This window comes from Cavia porcellus, unplaced genomic scaffold (genome assembly GCF_034190915.1).
Source record: "Cavia porcellus strain 051 isolate PalLab524CR breed Dunkin Hartley unplaced genomic scaffold, mCavPor4.1 scaffold_15, whole genome shotgun sequence".
Lineage (NCBI taxonomy): Eukaryota > Metazoa > Chordata > Mammalia > Rodentia > Caviidae > Cavia > Cavia porcellus.
The window spans coordinates 4,585,451-4,602,803 of NW_026947498.1; the positions used below are offsets into that span (position 1 = coordinate 4,585,451).

Here is a 17,353-nt window from a genome sequence, read left to right on the forward strand (position 1 = left end):
CCCAGGAGACACTGCATTTCTCTTCCTGGAAATGCTCAGAGCTTAACTTATTTCGGACCGGCACCAAGCAGGCAATGCTGTCTCTTCTGGTACCTCCCAGGAAGCAGCTGTCTTACTTCTCTGTCCTCCACAACACCTCCAAGGTCAATTTATTTGTCACCTTCATGTCACTTTCCCTCCAGTTGAGTGGGGGAGAAGGTGGGACCCCACCTGGACTGCACACAGCTTCCTTCCAGCCCCACCCCGGCCCTTTTCTGCATTCCTGGGAGTTTTCTCTCTGAGCTACGGCCCCAGTCCTTGTTGTTGTTTTGAGACAGGGTCTTGCTAAATCACTAAATTGTTTGGGCTGGGCTCCAACCTTTGATCCTCCTGCCTCAGCCTCCCAGAGTGCTGGGATTACCAGCTCGCGTCATCTTGCCTGACTTCAGCCCCTATTCAGCTCAGGCCACAGCTCCTATGACATTGTAATGGCTTCTGGACGTTTCCCGACTGTCACAGTCTGGTCTCCCTTGCAGCCAGTCTCCGAGTCTTGCTGATGGCATCCACTGACTGGGGGATTGGAGTGGGTTGCAAGCTTTACTTATGTCAGGGACGGAAATCAGCCACAGGAAGTCACCACCTACCCTTTTTCTATTTCCTCATTGGTCTGTAGCCAATCAATCTCCCCTTGACACTTTTGGATCATCATTTAACGCACTTAGAAGGTACATAAGGAAAGGACTGGCTGGACTGAGTCAGAGCCAGTACTGAGAGTGATCAGTACCATCCATTGTGGAGCAGAAGGAGCCTGGCCACAGCCACAGGAGGCCGACCAAAGGGAAGCCTCCCCCACGTTAAGACTTCAATCTAGAATGTCCCCCAAGGTCATATGTGTTTGGAGTGGAGCTTTGGAAGATGAGTGGATCATGGGGTGCTGCTCTTATCTGTGGATTAACAGACTAATAGATTAGTACCTGAATATGCTGTTAAGAGGCTGGGTCTGATTAGAAGAGGTGAGTCCTGGGCTCCCAGGACATGGTCAGTCAGGGGTGTGGCCTGAAAAATATGTTGCACTGTACTATACTGTACCTCCCTCCCTGGTCCTCCCTTCTCTTGCTTCCTGGCAGCCATGGGGTGAGCAGCTCTCCTCCACTAAGCTCTTTCTGCCTTGGTGCCAGCTGGCCATGGACAGGAAACTAAAAACTGTCAACCAGGGGATTTAGCTCAGCGGCATTGACACCTGCCTTGCAAGTGCATGGTCATGAGTTTGATCCCAGTACAAAAAAAAACCCCAAAACTGTCAACCAAAATAAACCCCTCCTTCTTAAACTGTGGGTTGTTGAAGATCACTATGCAGTGGCTCTGAGCAGGATTTAAATTTAACCAATTGGCTTCCTGTTTATCTGTGAGTCTGTCCTAGTCCTCCGCCCCTTGCCTGCCCATGGGAGCTGATTCATAGTAAGTGAACCTCTATGAGTCACTGGTCCTGGCTGAGGCCTGTAGTGGCCTGTGAGGCCAGAGACACCTCAAAGGGCAAGATAAGGCCACAGCTGTAGACGCTTGGCTCAAACATCAATTAAGTAGATAGAGAATGCAGCTGCAGGAATTATTCCCAGTCTCACTCCTACCATGTCTCACGGTAAGCTAGTTCTACTGAATTGACTTGACTCATTACTTGGAGACGTCCTTAAAGTGACTCCAAAGGTCCTGCTCATTGCCTGCGCTTGCCTCAGTTCTCCCAACCCTCGTTGGACCTAGTAAAGTGGGCGGTCCAGAGGAGTCTGTCTTAGCCCTCGAAGTCTCAATCTCAGCTAAAGGGTTTTGACCCTCCTGCAGTCCTAAAATCATATAGTTTGTCTCATTTTATTTAAACCCCTCCGCCGTACACTTGTTTGGGAGATCCAGGATCTAGGTCAGGACCCGATAGTGGGTATTAGCCATGTGGTTCCAGGACAGAAAAGATGGTTAAATTGAGTGGTTAATGCTTAAGCAAAAATGAATCTAACCAACAGAATTCATTAACATGCTTCATAGTATACTGTAGAGAAAATAATAATAGGTAATACTATGAATCAAAAGGAAAGCAAAATCATGAATCAAGAACCAGTGGCATCCTGGGATATATGTCATGTTTGCTGTCCCTAACATGGTTTTACCTAATTCTCACAATACTCCTTTGAGGTTGGTATCACTATCATTTTTCAAATGAAGAAATACAGGCTCAGAGTTTAATTAACTTGTTCAAGATCACAAATCTAAGGGTTAAGAGCTGGGCCGACACCTAGAACTGTCTGCAGAGTTCTTTGGCACCTGGTGCTGGGTACATCTACTTCTGCTAAGACTGTGAAGACCATGGGTAACTCTTGGTATAGAAAGTAATAGGGTCCAGGGCTGGCATTTAGCTCAGCGGCATAAGTGCCTGCCTTGCAAGCACGCAGTTGTGAATTTGATTCCTGGTTCCAAAAGTAATAGAGCTGATGCATTTAATCTAGGTGATTTGTAAGCTATCTGGTCACTAGATTCCCCAAGTTAGCCTGGGTAAATTCTTCCATACAGAAGCAAAGTATGACTTTTGTTTTTTGTTGCTGGTGATTGAATCAGGTGGCTATACCCCAGTCCTCTTATTTTGAAGCAGGTTCTCACTAATTTGCTAAATTGCTCAGGCTGGCTGCCAACTTGCAATTCTGCTTCAGCCTCTTGTGTAGCTGGGATCTCAGTTATGTTCCACTATGCCCAGCTTCAAGTATGGTTTAAATGCAATGTATTTTAAAGGATCATCGTGTAGGCTATATATTTTTAGGTCTCAGATGGCACCTGTAGTCCCTTCTACATCAGCTTTTCTGTGATGTTTTTCTGGATTGATGCTTGTGTAGTAAACATGGTGGGCTTGGGCATATAATTTCTTTATTGTCAAGAGGGTAAAGGATTAATGTTGGGGCTTATATTAAATTTGAAATGCTGTAGTTTATTACTGTGTAAGGAACCCATTTCCCTTATGGGTCTTTAACAGATGAGCACAGATAGCTAAGGTGATTTTATCTTTTTTTTTTTTTTCCCAGCTAAGTAGATTTTATCCTTTTATTCTTAGTACTGAAGATTTAACTGCTAAGCACTTCACCACTGAGCACCACCCCCAGGTCTTTATTATGAGACAGGTTCTTGCTAAGTTGTCCAGGCTGAATTCAAACTTGTGATCCTCCTGCCTCAGCCTCCACAAGTGCTGGAATTATAAACATACACCAGCATGTAGAGTGCTAAGTGGCTCTTCCATCTCTGTTAGTTCAGGGCACGGTGAGTTGTTGAGACTTGAAAACTTCAAGAGTCACTTGTTTGACAAACTTTTGCATTTTTTTCCTGCCAGCTATGTAAAAACAGAGTTTATCACCTCTTTATTAGGAAATCGATTTTCATGAAATAAAACTGTTTTTGCCCTGCTACGTGTGGCTCAATCTTTTTGTTTTCCTCTGCTTCTATTTTAAGACCTTTCCTGACCTGATCATTATAAAGATCTACATCTGGGGCACTTGGTATATGCCAAGTGGAAACAGAATCCAAGTCAGCAGCCTGGCCAGGATAGGGGTCCCAACGATTAAATTATTCATGGTGTTTTGGTAGAGGCGATTGGTCCACTTTGGAATCTGATAAAACTATGCACCCTTTTCCAGACACACACGCACACGCACAGTTGCCAAACATTCTTCCTCCCCGTCTCCTCACCCACAAGGCCTAACCTCAGAGATACCCAGATCTAAAAATTCTCTGGGAGACTGGGGGCTTCGGGAGAGGCAACCGCAGAAGTTCCGACCTTGACCCTTGGCACTGTCTGAGCTGACGGGCAGCGCCGCTGGTGCAGCCAGGCTAGGGCCCATGCCCAGGGCGCTTCTTGCCGGGCCAGCAGCTATCAGCCCAGGCTCGGTGGGTCAGCAAAAGCTGAAGACGGGCCTGGAAACAACAGTCCCTGGAGCTGACATCAAGTCCTCCATCCTGACCCTATACCTGCATAAGGAGCTCAGAGAGGATCGACATCACAGGCCCTTTAGGAAAAGCTGAGCCTGCGGGCGCGTGTTCACTTTAACCAGGGTCCCCAGCCTGCCGTCGCCCCAGCCCGGAAGGCTTCGTCCTCTTGCTCCTCCCGCGGGCACAGTTTCGGTGGGGCCCCATGGAAAAATGCGGTAAGCCGGGCACATTTCTTGGGCCTTAGGGGGTCTCCTCCGCGGTAACGCGGATGACTGTAGGAGGGTGGGCGGTTCTTCGTGGCACTGACCTAAATTCCCTTCGGCGCAGACGGCTTCGCGCCACCTCGGCGTAGCTCTGTCGCCATGAGACGCCCACTTCTCGGGCTCCGAGTCCATTCGCGCTGACGAACACTGGCTTCGCGAAGCCCCGCCCACTAGTGGAGGTCCCGCCCTCCGCCCCACCCCTGCGCTCTAAAGCCGGCCACGGCCTCGCTGCGCTCCTGCTTCCAGGAGACGAGGCCCCGCCCTGAGGCCCCGCCCCCGAAACGGCAGTCGCTGGGGCTCCGGCGCCGCGCTGCCTTTGCGGTCGCCCCCTTCGTCATAGCCCCCCTCAGGCTGGTTTCCCTGCAGCCTTCAGGCACCGCCGCGCCGCACGTGAGGGAACCCTCAGGCACCGCGGTCGCCGGGGTAAGTCGTGGCCGCGCCTGCCGGCCGGCGCTCATACCCAAAACCCCGGTCCCCGGTCCGGCGTCCCCTCCCCGGGTCCGCACGCGGCGTCTCTCCCCCGGGCGCGTGGCCTCCAGCTCTCTGGCGCCCGGCGGCGGCGGCGGCGGCGGAGGAGGAGGACGCGTGGCTTTGGCCTGGCAGGTGTAGGGTCTTCTCTGCGGCGGGTTTGGAGGCTGTCTCTGTCCGCCCGCGAGATTTTTTGGGAGCCCAGGGCTTCCTGGGGCCAAGGACCCCGCGTCCCCGACAGTCTCTGGAGCGGGGCTCAGAGTCCGGTGCGCGTTCCCCGCCGGCCTGGTCCTGCGCCTGGCCTGGCCTGGCCTGGCCTGCGGGTCCCTCTGTCTTAGCTGCGCTTCCTTGAGGACAGCCACGCCACACCCAGGGACACCTTTTAGACTCCTTTTTTTGTGGGGGAGGTAAAGTGTTGGGGACACTCCCACCCTGAAAGCCTGCTCTTAACTGACAGCCTTAATTATTTTTCTATTGTAATTTATAAACCACTCTAAAAAGCCAAATTCAGAATATTGTGTCCCGCCGTTTCCAACAGGCCTCAAGTGGCGAGTGTTTATGTGCTGCGGCCCAAGAACCTCACCTGGGGGTTGCTGCCTTGGCGGGGCGGCTCTTTGTAGTTTGTGACCCCCTAGTTCCTGCATGGAAGCTGTTTTCAGGGAGCTGCTCTGGTCTGGCAGATAAGTTTGCTAGGAAATGATGCATAGCTAAGGCGAGGTCCTGCGATTCCATTTCCAGTGTGCTGGTGAACAGATCCAGTGGGCTCCCCTTGTTTAAACAACCACTCTGCTTTGCTTGGAATTGTCTGGAGAGCTCAGTTTAGCAGAGAATCCTCCTGAGCTGTCCTGGATAGAGGCGGGTGCGCCAGGGAAAGAGCTCCAGAAAGCCTAGAGTACCCCTTTTCCCACTCATATAATGGAGCTTCTTACCAAGAAGACCCCGAATCCGGGTTCTGCCAAATGCTGGTGAGGGACCAAGGCAATTTTCTGAATGGTGTGATTCTAGATAGCCTCCTCTCCTAGGACTCCTGTTTCTTTCTTTGTTTCTTTTTTTTTTTTTTTTTTAAGCGGTACCGAGGATCGAACTCACGGCTGCAAGCTTGCAAGGCAGGCACTTAAGCCGCTGAGCCAAATACCCAGCCCTGGACTCCTGTTTCTTGCCTGAGATAAATGTGTGCATAAATGAACTTTATACCAAGCCACAAAGAAGACTGACATAGCCTGCTGATACCTCATATTTGCCTAAATGACTATTTCCAAATTCTCACCTATGCTGAGTTTTGGTTTTGGTGTTTTTGTTTTTGTTTTTGTTTTTTATTAGTTAAAAACATCTTTTTCTTAGGGTCTCACCATGTATCTCAAACCGGTCTTGAACTCACTGTGTAATCCATGCAAGCCTCCTGCCTCAGCCTCTTCGGTGCTGGGATCACAGGTGTGCGCCACCACACCCAGTTTTCCCTGTGCCATTTCCCTAACCAGTACTTTGTTTCTGTGGCCACTGACGACATTGAAGTACTCTTTGGGCTCCCTGCTTGGCCCTGTGGCATGTCCACCACTCCTCCCCCTATATACACACCTTATCTCTACACAGCTCTTCCTGGTAATGCCAGCCACCCACACCACGGCACACGGAGGAGTCCTCTGCCAGGTGTGTTGGGCTTCCTCATTCTGTCCTTGCCCAAGTAGGTCTGTGACTTCATCCTATCCACTCCAGTCCCCGTATGTGCCTCAGTGATCAAGATCACGCATTCCTGAGACTGTGATTCCAGTCAGCCTCACTTTGCAGTGCTTAGCACTTAAACAGACTGGAGCCCTGGGGTGCTGCAGCTGTTAGGCTGGATTTGGGGCCCAGACATTCCTTGGGGTGAGGGTAACACAGAACAGCTACAAACTGCTTGGGTATACCAACTTCTCCTTAGGGTTGTTCTGTTTCATTTTGTAATACAGAGAGTTGAGACCTTCACACCGAACCACACTTCCTCTGCCCCATTACTTATTTATTTTTTTGCTGTGGGTTCTTGCTAAATTGCCTAGGTTGGGCTTAAATTTGGGATCCTCCTGCCTCAGCCTCCCAAAGTGCTAGCGTTACAGGTTTTTGTTTTTTCTAATGGTTGCCCCACACACACAACCAATCATCTGATAGGATTTTTCCAGTTTCCTAGGTTAATTGTAGAGGATTGACTTGCTGAGTAGACCATTCAGATCAAGATGTTGTCCTTGGGTTTTTTTTAAATGCCCTGTGGCATACGGGCCATCTGTAATCAAAGCTACCACCGGGCAGTGGGCAGCTATGGGCTGGGGAGGATTTGTGTCCCTTATTTGCTGATGGTTGGCTTCACAGTTTCAGATACTTTCTGCACTGTGAGAATGTAAGATGGATCCCGAAGAACAGGACCTGTTAAATGACTACAGATACAGAAGTTACTCTTCAGGGATTGAAAAGGCTTTACGAAATTTTGAGTCCTCCAGCGAATGGGCAGATCTCATATCTTCACTAGGCAAACTCAACAAGGTATGAGGGGGGTCTACTTTTTTGGAGCTGGGGACACATCTTATTTTAAGGAATTTGTGGTGATTTTAACAAACAGAAAATACAAGCTGTGTGTGTTGGAAAACATGCCTGTAATCTCAGTACCTGGGAAGCTGAAGCGGAAGGATCACCATAAATTTGAGGCCATCCAGGGATACAGAGTGGGACTGTCTTAAAGAAAAAAAAAAAGCCAGGCATGGTGGCTCATGCCTGTGATCCCAGCGCTGGGGAGGCTGAGACAGGAGGATGGTTGCACGTTCCAGACTAGCCTGGGCTACAGAGTGAACTCAAGGTCAGCCTGAACTGCATAGAGAGACCTTGTCTCAAAAAGACCAAAAAAAAAAAAAGAAAGAAAGAAAGAAGAAAAGAAAAAAGAGAGACAATGAATATATGGAAAAAGAAAACCACCCATAGCATGGTCCCTGAGAGTTCCCCCATTCCTTAAACAGTGTGTATGCCTCCTTGTAGCTCTTTCAAAATGATACAGTGCTGATATAATTAAAGGAACTTCATTGCAACAATAGTTATGTCTCCATAAGACAAAATTATAACTATAAGCTCGGTTATTCAAAGATTGTTCATTATGCATGGTTAGGATCTTTGCTGCATTTTCTCCTATTTTGTAGAGTCATTCTTTAACTGCATACGCTCCTAGAAGAGTGAGATAAATACTGAATCCTGCCCCACACTAGTGCAAGTGCAGATATAGGTGTCTGTGTGCAGAGTTACATGCACACATGCGTGTTTGGATAAGGAAAAGCAGGTTTAGGGTGACGCAAGAGGACCACATGGGCAACTTTGAGCTCCACTGTGACTTAGAGGTGGGACAGTAGACATGCCTGTCCTACCCCCAGGGAGGATAACAGAGTCCCTGCCAAGCACTCGAATGGCCACTGTGCCATTGGTGGAGGACACCTGCACTAGAAAGGGCCGCATGACTCTGCGAGGGCTGGTGGACACCTGACTTTGAAACTGAGCACAGGGCAGGAGGTGGAGGTGTCCAGCTCTGATTGTAGTTGGGTCACAGGTCGGGCCCACCAGGAAAGTCTGGTCACCTTTTCACAAAGAGACAGACAGACTCGCATTGCCCTCCAGGGGAGGCTATGTGAGCAGAGTGACTGGCCCACTGCCCATCAGGATGTGGTAGGGGAGTGGTTCTGAGCCTTAATAATCTGTGCCCATCAGCCCCAGGAAAGTGGGCGGTTAGTACAGCACAGGGTCCAGAAACTGCTCTTCTCTTGCAGGGCATGTTTACAACACATGAATGTCAAGGCCACATGCTGGCTGAGTGGACAGATGTGTTCTCAGGTCTTTAAGATAGGACACAAGTATTTGGGAGACTGAGGCAGGAGGATCTGCACAAGTTCGAGGCCAGCCTGGACTATATAGCAAGACCTTGTCTGAAAACAAACAAAACCCCACAAAGTTTGTTGTTTCGCTTTGGTTTTTAGGTTTTCTGAGACAGGATCTTGCTATGTAGTTTAGGGTGACCTTAAACTATGTAGCCCAGGCTGATCTCCTGCCTTAGTCCCCTGAGTGCTGAGATGACAGGCATGCCCCACCACAACTGGTTTAACACATTTGAGTTACTTTTATGTCCCTCTCCTCCTTCCCTCCTCCTTTGTTCCCCTTCCTTTTTGCCAAAGATCTATCTTCCCTGTTTCCTGGCATCTTTTATTTTTCTTTTCAGTCTATTTATACTTTGGGCCTCTCATATAAGAGGAACCACGTGATAGTTAAGCTTGTGTGTTGACTGATTTCACTTGACATTGTGGTCTCAAGCTATGTCCATTTTCTTACAAATGATTCAAGTTACCCTTCTGTATGCAGAGCAGTGCTTCCTGATGGGTGAACACACTTTCTTTATCCATCCCTTTGCTGAGGGACAGACAGGCTGCTTCCAGGATCCCTCTATTCTGTGCCTTCTACCAACCCAATCTTCCCGACGTTCGCCCGATGCCAGCCTGGGCTGCATAACGAAACCCTGTCTCAGAAAGGGACCCAGAGTGGGGCAGTGGGAGGTCTGCCTCAGCTGCAGGACCCCCGGCTCTGTCATCTTCCCCCTCGAAGAACTCCACCCTGGGAGGCCTCCCCTTCAGGGCTCTTACTTCAGCCACTTTCCATGACCTGTGCTGCCTGTGACGTCGGATATTCAGGGCAGCAGTGTTGAGGTCATGGTGGGAAGCTGTGGCCCGAATTGCCCTCTGCAACGAAGCCACACAGGATGGGCACTGCTATAATTGCTGACTGTCTTCTCTGGATGTTGGGTAGATCCTGTGCCGGGAAGTAAGGGAAGTAGAACGGCCAGCATAGGATCCATTTGACTCTGGCAGCATCCCACGTCCTTAGCACCAGAATTCAAAGCTGCAGCAAATAAGATGTCAGCCTGACTCCCAGACCCAAGAGCCTGCAGGCTTCCCAAGTCCTACTGTTGTGAGGCTGGACCGACGGTCGGGTAATGCCACCCCAGGGACTCAGGGAACTGAGGCTCTACCAAGGCATTTCTGATGCAGGTTTGGTCACAGCCTCAATGTGAGCCACTGTCATGCTGCAGGGCTGAGGTAGTGCTTTTGCAAAGAGCATTTGTTGCCAGGCCTTAATCCCAGCACTGGGGAGGCTGAAGCAGGAGGATCACCATGAGTTTGCCACCAGCCTAGGCTATATAGTGAGACCATGTCTGGAAAAGAAGAGAACATTTCTCCTTGCCAAGAAAAGTCTGCCACACTTTGTGGTAATTTGTGACTAGGTTAGGGCTAGAATATTATTTTGTATTGGAGTAAGAGTGTTTTGGCCAGTTCTTTCTTTCCAGTATGCTGGAAGAATGGAAACAGTCCAGGGTTGGAAAGATGAATGATCCCTCCACAGTCTAAGGACAAAAGCTCATCTAGCAGAATTGAGTTTATGGATAAAGCAAAGGATCTGTGAGCTGCATACATCACATAAATTCTGCTGAGAGCGGTAGGAGGCTGGAGAGTTCACTGCAGGCCTGGTGCGCATGACTCCCCAGTATTCAGCCACACCCCTCCCCCAAATTTGTATGACACTTGAGTCTTCATCTGAAGAAAGGGTTGCTGGGTAATTTGGGTTAAATGAGCCATAGTGCCTGATCTGATAGGGCTGTGCCTTACAGGAAGAGGGAAGGAGAGAGATCCTGCTCCCCTGCTCTTCTCGTGTTGTGTGAGGACCCAGCACAAGCAAGCCCACAAGGGGACCTGCCTAGCTGTTACCTTGCTCACAGACAGACCTCACCCATTGTCCTGTGAGAATCACTGTGGCCAGTGGTTTAAGCCACATAATTAGAGGTATTTGGTAACAGCAGCCCGAGGGACTCATACAGGAGGAACTAAATTAGCTGAGCCTGGTAGCGCACACCTGTAATCTCAGCATACAGGAGGCAGAGGCAGGAGAACCACCATCAGTTCAGGGCCAGCCTGAAGAGCATAGTGAGACCAAAAAAAGGAAGAAACTAAGTTAAACTTGACTGTTTTCAATCAAGGAAACTGTTTAAACATGAGTATCAACATTAAGCTTATACCTGAACCAAATGTAAGCATTTTCATTTATTTATGTTTTGAAAATGGTCTTTTTCCCCTTTTATTTGTGTTTAGTTATAGCGACATGTTTAAAGTTTGTCACTGAATGAGTTTTGCTTCTATGAATCCTCACCACAATCATGATAAGGAGGTGTGTCCTTCCCCGAAGGTTCTGCACAGCCGTTTGTAACCACTCTGTCTCTTCCCATCTCTAGCACCCACATATCTGCCTCTGGGTGTTACGGGATTCTGGGGGGCTGTGGGCACTTGCCAGGATCTTGTTATATGGGACAAAGAATTGGACAAGATACACACAAAGGTAGTGATGCTTTCCATCTGTTAAAGGAGGAAAGAGGTATGCTTTGTGGAATGAATATGGGCCAGAGAGGGTGCAGTGGCCAGGAGGTTAATGGTGGTGCCTTTTGTATTCCATTCTGACTGCAGATCTGGGCTGTCTTAGTTACTTTTCTCAATTGCTGAGACAAAATTCCCAACATTCAAAGTTAGAAGAGGAAAGATCTATTTAGCTCACAGTGTGTAGAGGTTTCAGTGCATAGTTGGCTGTCTCCAGGGCAGGATGACATGGCAGTGGGGTATCCAGGAGAACAATCTCTAGCAGGCAGAAGACAGCAAAAAGCAAGTGACAAGGGACAGTAGCTACTTCTGTCTTCTACTATTACAATCTGCGTAGGCTGTCAGGCTCAGTGGTGTGGAACCCATAGTGAACTAATTTAGTAATCGGTCCCCCTTAACCCTAGCGACACACACTCTAGATCCAGCCACCTCTGAAACAGCCCCACCTATGGCTGCATGAGACTTTGGGGGGACATCTAGACAAAGCCATAACACTGTCCTACCAAAAACCTGCTTGATTTCACACCAAAAGGGCTGATTACATTGCCTGATTGGTCCCAGGGTTAGGCCTTGAGAGTTGTTTTCTTGAGCATGTGTCCCAGATCTCTGTGATTGACAGGTCCCGTCCAGGTGCCTGGCCAATTGGCCTTGCCCTAATCTCCTGCCTCACTCTGCTGTAGCTTAGTTTGTGTTGTCTGAATTCTCTTTCTCTCAGTCTGCGCTGTCCTCTTTCAGTCACCAAAGCTACTTTGAGAGTTATCAAGTTGTTGTAGATATTGATTCTGCATTCTTGCCGAGTAAGCTCTGTCACCAGACAGGGATCAGGAAGTTCCCAGAAGAAGAAATGGGGACCTCAACTTGGTCCACCAAGTAAGTCCTTGCTCAGCTCAGGAAAAGAATTTCAGGATGCATCAGTGAGAGGCATAAACAAAAACTCCTAGGCAGAGTTAGGAAGTACACACAGTACACAGATGGCAGGTGCAAGAGAAGGTAAATTGTGGTCCGTGGGCATTTGGGCGGTACCCTTTTTTCTGTTCGGGGGTTTTTTTTTTTTTTTTTTTTTTGTCTTTTTCGTTTTTATTGGTACCAGGGATCGAACTCACGACTGCCTGCTTGCAAGGCAGGCGCTTATGCCGCTGAGCTAAATCCCCAGCCCCATTCTGTTCGGTTTTTTGAGACAGGGTCTCCCTATATAGTGCAGTCTGACCTTGAACTCACTGTGTAGCCCAGGGCTGGCCTTGAATTTTCAGTGATCATCCTGCCTCAGCCTCCAGAGTGCTGGATATTAGAGTATTCTGGCACGTAGAAAAGCAAAAAGCACAAAATGAACAGGTTTATTGAGTTGAGGACATGGAAAGGAGCAAACAACCCATGGCGGCTGGGCTGCCTCCTTTGACCAGATATAGAGAGCAGAGGGTTGTATGAACTCTGACTAGAAGTAGCACATGGGGCCGATATTGATGACTCACGAGGCACCAATTGGAATTCTCTGTGCGTGCAAACAGGAAGAGGAGTTGCAATTAGGGCTGAAGAAGAAACAGGAAGTGGTAAGTGTCCCCACTTTGGCCTTCTGGCATAACTGTACAGTAATTTGTACTAGGGCATGAATCCTTCACTGGGGTTATAGGTGTGTGCCATTTGCCTTGCCTTAGAGGCATCCTTGAAAGATGGGTGATCTAATATATATATATATATATATATATATATATATATATATATTCTTTTTTTTTTTTTTTTCTTTTTTTTTGTCTTTTTGAGATGGGGTTTTGCTGTGCAATTCAGGCTGGCCTTGAGCTCACTTTGTAGCCCAGGCTGACGATCCTCCTGCCTCAGCCACACCCGGCTCTGATCTAAAATATTTTGCCTAAAAGTGGTCTTTGTTTCTTTTTCTTAGTCAGGTTCTCCCCCTCCCCATAACTACCCAGTCCAGGCTGGCCTTGAACTTACAGCAATCCTCCCGCCTCAGCCTCCCCAGTGCTGGTGCTGCACCTAACCTCCTGCTCTTATCTTATCAAGGAAGTTAAATTTTAAACTAGGTATGGTGGCGCACACCTGTAATTCCAGCACATAATAATATAGGGAAAAGAAACTCCCAACCTACTAGATGTCCAGTAGGAGTTCGTATTCTCTAAAATCGAAGGATGAATTTTAGGAACAACAGAGGTAAAGAGCAGAATATATTCATTGAGAGAAAGAAGGCTTCTGTCAGAGAGAGACACAAGGGATCCTGAGGGGGTTGTTAAGGACCTTCTTTTTCCAGGGATTTTTAGAGAGTACAGCCTTGAGGTGCGGCCGTGGAGGAAGATGGAAACTCACAGGGAGACATGAGGTGGGAGGAACTGTGGCCAGCCAGGAAGAATACAGAGCAGGGCCTTTGCCTCTGGGGGTTGGGATGGTGACTCCTGGCTTCCTCGGGGTGATGGAGACCTATTCAGAATAGCAGTCCTTAGAATGTGGGTGTATTTGTTTGATCTTTTGTCCTGAGGTCTGGCTCACAGCTGTGGTATTTGTCTCCTTCAAGGTCACAAAGTATCTGATCTGCACTGGCTCCTTCCAGGGCCCAGACCTGTCTGACTGCCTTTAATATTTCCAATTAACTCAGCTGCCTATAACAAAGAGATCCTAGGGCAGGGGGATCCTAAAGGAAGGGAATTGCCATGAGTGTGAGGCCAGCCTGGGCTAATAGTGAGCCCAGGCCCAGTGTGGTAGCACACATGCTACAGTGGGCTGTTTGTATCACTGAAAGCTCTCGGAGGTTCACCGGTACCGGCAGACACAGGGAGAGCCTGTCTCACAGCAAAGAAGGTTCCATTTGGGATTCATAGCATCTTTAAGGGATTTGAGTGTATTGCACCCGGAGGGGAAACTGACAGGTGTGGGGTGTGCAGCTGTGAACAACCTGGAGCAGCTTTAACCATCTGATATTGCAATTGCAGCTCTTTTAAAAGGTCAGTTCTTTCCTTTCTCAGCCTGCCCACTTCAGAGCCATAGCTGTGCAGCATTTGTTTATCCATTTCCCTGTAATGGACATTTGGGTTGCTTCCAATGAATATGTGTTTAATTTTTTTAAAAAAACTGCCAAACCACATGCCAAAGTGGTTGGAGCGCCTTACACAGGCACCCATTGTGTGTGGAAGAGCCCAGTCCCTCAGGGTCCCTCTGGATTCCTAACACCTGCTATGGTTGGGCTCACCACATCAGCCTGTTTGGGGGAGCAGGAAAGCACCTCCTGGTGACTTTTGCATTTCATATGATTAGACAGACAGCATGAACACTGCAGATTTATTTTATGGCACAAATATATCTGTAAGAATCTTCATTGTTAGCCAGGCTTGGTGGTTACCCTAAAATCCTAGCACTCCAAGAGGCTGAAGCAGGAGAGTCACAAGCTGAAATCCAACCTGAACAACTTAATGACTTAGTAAGACCCTGACTCAAAACAAAAAGAAAGTTCAATAGGAAATTTGGAAACTGATTATCTTAGTGAATTTATTTCTGAGTTTTTCAGATAGACACAGCATCCATGGATCCTGCACCTGTGGAGTTTTATTTCTAATACTTTGCTAATATTTTCTGAAAATATTAAATGATGATACCACCAGTATACTAGTTACAGTAGCATTAGCTTCTATAACAAAGAAATCCAAGATCCAGTGCTATATAAAAGCATACATAGTGAGGTATAGTTTTGTTTGGGTTTTTTTAAGAAAGAGTTCTGGCTCGACTTACACTCACTGTGTAGCTCTGGCCTCAAACTCACAGTAATCATCCTGCCTCATCCTACTGGGTGCTGGGATTACAGGCGTGTTTCATTTTGTTTGGTTTTGATTTTGTGGCTGGGGCTTGGATCTGGAGCCTGCTGTCTACTAAGCCCTAGCTCTGCCATGCTAAGGTTTTCCAGGCCATAGTGGCCCAGGAGCAGATGGCCTGGCCCAACCTCCCTGCAGGACCTGATTCCACTCCTTGTGTTTTCTTTGGCAGGGATTAATTTAGACTTGGGCACCCGACCTCCTCTCAACCTCGAGGTGGCAGGAAGGCTGTGGCAGCTTCTGGAAAGGAAATCCAGTACAAAGACTTATGAAGGAACCAACACTGGATATTTGTTTTGTTTTTGGCTCATGTATGTACTTTTATAAAAATTTAATTACTGAGTCTATGGCTGACATCTGAAGCCGACACAGGAAAAGACAGATTAGAAACCAACTTTCTTGGCAACATAGAGGCAAAAGACATTAGTCCTTTTGGGGTGTTGTGGAGCCCTTTTCATAAATCCCAGGCAGAAATGTGCTCCTGTGGACTGGGGTCTCAGCCTCAGCCCAGTGGATGCCTGGGGTGCAGGGCTGCTATGTAACTCACGTAGGGTGTTCAGGAGCCACCTGACTCAGTCCACAACATGCTGGTGTCACCCCAGCCCCAGCCTGCGTGCCAGAAGGGTCCCCAGACCTTGCTAGATGTCTTAAGGTCAAAACTGTCCCAGTGGAGAACCTGAGAACCACAGCCCTAGATTTTGGTGTGATAGCAGTAATAGCCATCCTTCCTTCCTTCCTTTTTTTTTTTTGATACAGGGTGTCACTAAGTAGTCCATGGTGGGCTAGAGCTCTCTGATCCTCCTGCATTAGCTTCCCCAATGCTGGGATCATGGGTGTGCACCACCACGCTTGGTGGTGGTTTTGGTCTGTTTTGTTTGAGACAGGGTCTCCCTGTGTAGCACAGGCTGGCCTTAAGCTCACTATGTGATAGGTTTTCTTTGATGCAGTGGCAAAACAAAGGCAAGAAACAAGAAAAGGCTTGTACTGTGGAAATCAAAGGCTTACAGAAGAGTACAAGTTCCCTCGAAGGCAGGCAAAGAAGCAATAGGCTTTTATTAGGTTGGTGGAGGTTAAGGGGCTGACAGAATGATATATTAACAGCTGATTGGGGCAATGCGTGCGTGCGTGAAAAGCAGGAAGTTCAGTTGGTGCTTGGAAGAAGAATGCAGAAGTCAGTATTGGAGGGATGCACTGTTGCTCTCGAGTCCTGCGCCATGTTGGGCAGGCGCAACACTGACTCTTACATGCGGAACCTGTCCATCCCTGTGTAGCCCAGGCAGGTCTTGGACTCTTGAGCATCATCCTGCCTCTGCCTCCCGAGGGCTGGGATACAAGTGTGCACCACCATGCCCTACCCTGCCTATTGTTTTTCTTTAAACCTTTCATAGTTAGGGGATGTCTGTGCCTCTAGATGTGTCCTAACGCAGTCCTTGGCCCAGAACCACGCTGGCCCATGGGAACCAGAGTCTGGTTCCTCGACCCCTCATGCCAATGTTGCCTATCTGCTGACAATAAAGGGCACTTGTGCGTTCTTGGGAGACACAGGATACCTGCGCCACGTCCAGCCCCTACCCCCCTGGTTGGAGAGGCTGCTTGCCCAGGCTGGGGGCTTTCACTGAGCAGTTGCAGTTTTATTCCAAACTCAGGAGGCTGTGGCCTTCCCACACCTGGATACGGGCCTGTGCTTGTTCTGTTCTGAGGGTTCCGGGACTGTTTTACCAGAATCTGGCTCACCAACTAAACATTACCGGCTTCTGGGTTGCAAGCCTCTCCTTCTGGAGTTAGATTCTAGTTCTCATCTTTAACAAAGAAGTGAACAAAATAAGCACAAAAGCAGTGGCCATGCTTATTTGAGAAAGTAGAAGTGAAGACTGAGGGATAAACTGACTTTGCAGAGCAAGCTTGACCAAGTAAAAGAGGAAAGAGGAATAAAAACACACCCTGGAGGAAGTGGGGCGAGCTCCCATCAAGAAGTCACATAGTATCCCTGATCTTTTGTAGTGTCCAAATTCCGGGGAAACCCACGAGAACTTCCACATACAGGTCCTGAGAGATGGTGTAGGGATGCCACACCTCAGGCTGAATTAGGTCCCCCAGACCTAATGCCAACCTGGCAGTCTTGCGAGAAGTCCACGTGTGGGACTGCGCATGCGTCCTGGCTGTTGGAATTTAACAATCATGTCTGCTTCCCTAGCCAGCTTTGCCACTCCCTGATCTTCTGTCTGACTTCCACCTGCCCTCAAATCCACTCCTGTGATCCTTGCACCCCGTCACTAGTGGCTTCCTGGGACATGGATACATGGGAAAAGCACGAAACGGCACCATGGGTCACCTCAGATAAGATGGGTCTGAGCACCATGTGACGGTAGAGAGCTGTACTCTCTACTTCCCTGAGGAGCCCTGCTCACATTCTGTATGCCAGCTGCCTGGCCATTACTTGCCACAAGAGCTTCGCAGTGGC

At 48.5% G+C, this 17,353-nt stretch overlaps 1 protein-coding gene across 7 annotated transcripts in view; it reads left to right on the forward strand.

Annotated features, from left to right (window-relative positions):
- Positions 1-4,395: 4,395 nt before the first annotated feature.
- The window catches only part of Dop1b (DOP1 leucine zipper like protein B), a 74,778-nt gene continuing 61,820 nt past the window's right edge, over positions 4,396-17,353 (forward strand). For 2 of the 7 annotated variants that reach the window (XR_001199899.3, XR_010039271.1), the window contains exons 1-2: positions 4,396-4,622; positions 7,008-7,178. Coding sequence is in view for 3 of the 7 variants with exons in the window: in XM_063224472.1 (XP_063080542.1) it covers positions 7,041-7,178 (138 nt within the window). In the remaining 4 variants the exon portion in view is untranslated. Of the gene's footprint in view, positions 4,623-6,257; positions 6,315-7,007; positions 7,179-15,064; positions 15,204-17,353 lie in introns of those variants that run through there. The other 5 variants (XM_063224470.1, XM_063224472.1, XM_003463976.5 and 2 more) reach the window with 5 other exon arrangements.